The 6,114-nt window shown below is 33.6% G+C and overlaps 1 protein-coding gene across 1 annotated transcript; it reads left to right on the forward strand.

Annotated features, from left to right (window-relative positions):
* The first annotated feature begins 997 nt into the window (after window positions 1-997).
* On the forward strand, window positions 998-6,114 carry LOC133300962 (amino-acid permease BAT1 homolog). Its single transcript, XM_061500547.1, has 8 exons — window positions 998-1,184; window positions 1,285-1,545; window positions 3,073-3,091; window positions 3,225-3,444; window positions 3,537-3,718; window positions 4,613-4,902; window positions 4,987-5,116; window positions 5,691-6,114. The coding sequence occupies exons 1-8, from the start codon at window positions 1,075-1,077 to the stop codon at window positions 6,036-6,038; spliced, it is 1,560 nt and encodes a 519-aa protein (XP_061356531.1). The 5' UTR covers window positions 998-1,074; the 3' UTR covers window positions 6,039-6,114.

A 6,114-nucleotide genomic window follows, 5' to 3' on the forward strand; every position in this document is an offset into this window, starting at 1 on the left:
AAAGTTTCATGTCCTTGTTTTGAGCTTCGAAAGTCATTTTAAATATTCTTCTAAACTCTGTCTCAAAATAAAAACTAAAGCCGCAGGTATTTGCATTTCATTATATAAGTCAGGAATTTTCTTACCTTTACAAATTTCCCTATGAATTAATATATGGGTAACACACACACATATATATACCAATTTTGTTCTATTTTATTAATATTCTATACAATTAGAATAAAAAAAAAATTATATTACTTATTAAGTAATATTACATTTAAATCCATTGATCTATCCTATATTTTTTCTCTTAAAACAATAAAAACGGTTGTAAAAATAAATATGTCACAGATTATAAATCTAATCAATTAAAAATTTGTTTTCAAGTAAAGTCTCCCTCCTTCTCTATCTGCAATATCTCATTTTGTTATATATATATATATATATATATATATATATATATATATATATGATTTATTTTTTCTAAAGTTACTTTATCTAATGTTCATCAAAATGACTTCATTTTGGGGCAGAAATCATGGTATTTTTGTAATTTTAATTTATTTCAGGATTATAATAGTCTTTATCATTTTCAATTTTTAACTTTTCAACCCAAAACGACATCGTTTCGATGAACATTAGATAAAATTTAAATAAAGTTATCTAAAATAACATCAAAAAAGTTTTTTCATATATATATATATATATATATATATAAATCGAATAGATTCAACCAGCAATTCCCATGTTCAGACTTACTGTGTGTGTTTACACCTCACATCATTTTAAAAAAATTAGTTAAAGCGTTGGAATCAACATTCAACAACGAGTTAGACAAAAATAAATAAATAATAAATAAAAAAAATCAGGGGACTCCTGAAAAGGAGGAAGACAACAAGTTATTTATGTTGAATCCAATTATTATCACTCAAATTTTGCAAGTCCAATTCTTCTTCTTCATCTCTCTCTCTCTCTCTCCATTGGGATTCGTTCTCTTGGTTGCAATAACAAAAGTCGAATCCCTTTAATTTAATTGCTTCTCTGTTTCTCTTATTCATTGGTTCTGTTCTGTTCTGTTCTGGCAAACAAAACATGACACTCTCATCTCACGTGGTCGATACTAATGACGGCGCTCCACTTGATTCTGGCCATGCCCGTCTTCACGAGCTCGGTTACAAACAAGAGCTCAAGCGTGATCTTTCGTAAAGTTCATTCCTTTTTTCCTTTTTCTGTCGTTGGTTTCTCTTTTCCATTGGAGTTGGCGTTGTCTTTTTGTTTCCTTACTCTTTTTGCCAATTGCAGGGTAATCTCAAATTTTGCATTTTCATTTTCTATTATATCAGTCGTCACTGGAGTCACCACCCTTTACAACACTGGGCTGAACTATGGTGGCCCGGTTTCAATGGTATATGGGTGGTTTATAGCTTCTGCTTTCACCATGATTGTTGCACTGTCAATGGCTGAAATTTGTTCATCTTACCCAACTTCTGGTGGTCTTTACTATTGGAGTGCCAAGCTTGCTGGCCCGGGATGGGCACCCTTTGCCTCCTGGATTACTGGCTGGTACTCTATTCAACTCCTTGCTGGCCTATTTGATTCTATAGGATTAATATTAGAAAGAAAAAAATTGGTGTTTGTGTCTGAATCTGATGTATTAATTGGTGTTTGGCAGGCAGTATTCACCTACCATTAATTGGTGCCTGAATCTTTCAAATACTTAAATGAAAAAATTAAATGCATATATTCGGAACATAAAAAAAATAACATGTAATACTTTATTAATTTAGTAATTAGGAAGATTGTAAGGGGGGTTAAATATATAAATAAATAATATTCTATGCACTGTCCTTTAAATAAGATTTGTAATATTTTATTGAGATAAACAAAATTCTATTACTTATTTCCTTTTTATTTTATACCTTATCATATCACGCTATGGTCCCTGGTTAACATTTTCATCTAAAAGATTTTTGTATGCATTATTCAAGATATGCTAAGAAGTGGCTATAAATGCGGGGGGGACTTTGCACATAGAGGGGAAGGGATATCTTTAGACTTTTCATGTGAAATCTTTGATAACGTGTAGGTCTGTAGGCCATGTATTTATTTGCATGATTGGCAACTATTGTTTATTTATGAGCATGCAATATTGAAGTTTATATAAAGATCATATGTGGGCCCGATATTGGATTCAAATTTTTTGAAGTGCCATTCTCCCCTTTGTTATTATTAATCTTAGAGATGAGTGTGCCATGCATTCTGGTAAACAAATTCATATCTTGTGAACTGAGCAACAGAATATTTCATTTTTTAATGGTTGAGATTTGGGCGATTTGAAAGTTAGAGGGAGTGGAAATATATTGATAGCAGATTTACTACAGTATTTTAAGGATTTTATTTTGAAGCTTAAGATAGGCCAAAGAAGGATCATCATCTGATCTTTCAGACAAGAGGAGAGACATTTGAAGATTGTAATACGCACTATTTTTGTGTGCAGCAGATATGTCCTTGTGCTAACTAAGAATTGATATTTGATAGCTGAATCCGTCATAGAAAGTTAATGATAAATTCCTTGTTCACTCGATCTCCCATAGTCTCAAGACTTTATCCATTAGCATTTTTCAAGTTGTATTTATACTTAGCAAGACTGGTGTCTGTCAAAAAGCCACATCAATCACGAACATGCACATAACATTTTGAACAAAAATTTTGGACTATGTTTAAGAGATTTAATATTCAGTACTATGATCATAAAATTGACGACAAGATTGAACGTAAGTTGTAATTTAAGATATGGCACATAAATCTAAAGTATATCTTCCCCTCCTTCTTTACTGCTAAATTTTACAATGTAAAATGTTCAAACAGCTTTTTGAAAATTTAATGCTCTTAAACCAGGATGCAATATTTCATATGGACAAAGTGGCTACAAAGATCTAATTTTGTAGCTCTCCTTAATGCCACATCGCTTGAAAATGAAGTTTATTGCTTAATTAGCGTGTCAAATCTAATCATAAGATACACTGTTATATTCGATTTCCTACATTTATTTCTCTGATGCGCGTTGGATGATTTCTCTTTTTTTTGCAGGTTCAATATTGTTGGCCAGGTATTCTTAAGAAGACTCATATTTTAGAATTTCAACATCCTTCACTTTTCACTGCAAGGTCAAACTTGTGTGGGATGTAGATTTCTAATAATCCATTTGGAGCTCTAACTTTTGATTTCTTATATATTTGCAGTGGGCAGTGACAACAAGTGTAGATTTTTCACTTGCACAACTGATTCAGGTTATCATTCTCCTTAGTACTGGTGGGAAAAATGGTGGTGGATATGAGGCATCTAAATATGTAGTTATTGCTTTTCATGGGGGACTTTTGCTCCTACACGGTATAATAAACAGCCTTCCTATCTCATTGTTATCATTCTTAGGACAGTTGGCTGCAATCTGGAATGTTTTAGGTATGTAGAAGTTTCCTATTTTATTTTATTTCTAAATTCAGTCTCAGGGTAAATCCTTTATGGATCTCTAATCAGAATGCACAAATTTTTAGGTGTTTTTGTGCTTATGATTGTCATTCCATCTGTTGCCACGGAAAGGGCCAGTGCCAAGTTTGTTTTCACTCATTTCAATGCTGACAATGCGGATGGAATCAGCAGCAAACCCTATATATTTATCTTGGGACTTCTAATGAGTCAGTATACCCTAACTGGGTATGATGCATCAGCTCATATGGTAAATCTTTTCTTCCTTTTCTCAGAATTTGTTGCCTTCAAAAGCTTTTAGAAATTTCCTTGTCTGATAAACTATATACTTCTTTTACACGATCCCTTTAGAATGATTCTCAAGAAGAATCATGCATTGTTGATCCTGTGAATTATTGTTATCAGCTTAAACCTTGGGACTGGGTGCAATTTGCATAGCTCCAAAAGCCTGCTGATTCATCTGCCAGTCCAGGTTTAGATAATTCCAGATGAGTTACGTTTTTTGTAAATTTTTAGCAAATTGTTGAAGTAAAATAGAGGGCGAGGCTTGGAGCAGCGATAAGGTTTTTCCTTGTAATCGAAAAGTCACAGGTTAGAGTTCGGGAAACAAACTCTTTGCAAAAATGCAAAGATAAGGTTATATACAATCGACCTTACCCTCGCAATTTGGGGAGTAAAATGAAAAATTATACAAGTATGATGAACTTTGTTTTAAGATACAAGGAAAAGGAAAAATAAACTGCATTTACTGCACAAGGGGTTGAGGTTGACTTTTTTTTTTTTTTTTTGAATCTTTTACTAGCAGGGGATCTTGAATTCAGGATCTGTGCCCCTCGGTCTAGGCCCAGTTTAAACTCATTCTGTGAAATTACAAACACTAGCATTGCCCAAGCTTGTAGGACCCATCTTATGACTTGATCTAGAGATAGTAACATCAAAATTGGTGTGATAGAACTGATTTTGCTCGTGATTAATTCATATAATCTCTGTTAATAAGCTCAGTTTAAGTATTAGGAGTTACTCAGTTGCTCTTGCTTTTGTACTTTGAAAATTTTGTGCTATTTATTTTGCATTGATGTATTACAGTTACTAAATGGTTTAGACTAAGACTTCCTGCTTGCTTACTGTATACTTCTATTTTCAGACAGAGGAAACCAAGGATGCTGATAAAAATGGACCAAAAGGAATTATCAGCGCTGTTGGGATATCCATTATTGTTGGATGGGGTTACATACTAGGCATTACCTTTGCAGTCACTGACATCCCTTACCTTTTGAGTGAAAATAATGATGCTGGTGGGTATGCCATTGCTGAAATATTTTATCTTGCATTCAAGAGAAGATATGGCGATGGAACTGGGGGTATTATTTGTTTGGTAATTGTTGCTATTACCATATTTTTCTGTGGTATGAGTTCAGTTACCAGCAATTCAAGGTAACTATACCTGCTCTTAGTGCGCTTTCCGTATGAGAGGGGTTTAATTTCTGTAGTTACTTATGAGGCTTAAAATTGATACAGGATGGCTTATGCTTTCTCAAGAGATGGGGCCATGCCATTATCATCATTGTGGCATAAAGTTAACAAGCAGGAGGTCCCCATATATGCAGTTTGGCTTTCCGTTTTTATATCATTTTGCATGGCCCTAACGGTATGTATTTTATTATAAGATTTAATTTTTATTTAGCTTCAGATTAAGTGTTTTCTGTTTTGTTGAAAAGTGGAAAACCATGTTTCATATGTTCTTTGGCAACAGCAAAAAGTAACTAAGATATCTTTGTGTTCTATTAATTTTAGCTCTGCCCATGTCTTGTTTGAGAATCTTCTAACTCTGTCTGAGGTGGTGAAGTAAGGGGCCCATTTTTTTTTTTTTTATAACTATAAGCTTGAAATGGAATGGAATACCGTTTTACACTGAACTTACTATGTATATATGGTGGCAAGGTTCAAATTCTACATCATAAGCTGTAAGTATAGATTATTTTCCAAAATTGCAAGAATGGAATTTTTTAGATCTTAGCAAACTTTTTGTGGTCTCTAAACTTTTGCAACCGATAAAATACAATTTTATCATTTTTAGTACATACGTAGTAAGGCCCTAGTTATGTTGTCATTTGTGATTTAAATGTAGACAAGCTCATAGCTCAATGTTATCAACACTAGCAATAGTTCTTATCATTCTATTCTTGCCATGTTCCTAACTCAATTCTAACTCTATATTGCAGTCACTTGGAAGCATAGTGGCATTTGAGGCCATGGTGTCAATAGCAACAATTGGCCTCTACATTGCTTATGCCATACCAATCTTCTTTAGGGTGACATTGGCACGAAAGCGTTTTGTCCCAGGGCCTTTCAACTTGGGTCGTTACGGAGTCATTGTTGGATGGGTTGCAGTTCTTTGGGTGGTGACCATCGCCATACTCTTCTCATTGCCTGTTTCATACCCAATAACCATTCAGACACTTAACTACACCCCTGTTGCTGTTGGATGTTTGCTCATTCTTATAGTTTCTTACTGGATAATCACTGGTCGGCATTGGTTTAAAGGCCCTATAACCAATATTAAAAATTGAAGTTGTGTACATCTTTAGTGAATTGAACTCGTGCTAAATATGATTATTTTTTTGAACCATATATTGTTTGGTATTT

The sequence above is a fragment of the Gastrolobium bilobum genome, unplaced genomic scaffold (genome assembly GCF_033153095.1).
Source record: "Gastrolobium bilobum isolate Gb01-03AN ecotype WA unplaced genomic scaffold, APGP_CSIRO_Gbil_v1 utg52110, whole genome shotgun sequence".
Taxonomy (NCBI): Eukaryota; Viridiplantae; Streptophyta; class Magnoliopsida; order Fabales; family Fabaceae; genus Gastrolobium; species Gastrolobium bilobum.

What these genes read in the sequence shown, in the direction of transcription:
- LOC133300962 (XM_061500547.1), top strand. Translation starts at nt 1,075, where the DNA reads ATGACACTCTCATCTCACGTGGTCGATACTAATGACGGCGCTCCACTT. An exon ending in GAGCTCAAGCGTGATCTTTC is followed by an intron (nt 1,185 to 1,284) that starts GTAAAGTTCATT and finishes TGCCAATTGCAG; the next exon opens with GGTAATCTCAAATTTTGCAT. An exon ending in TCAGTTACCAGCAATTCAAG is followed by an intron (nt 4,903 to 4,986) that starts GTAACTATACCT and finishes AAATTGATACAG; the next exon opens with GATGGCTTATGCTTTCTCAA.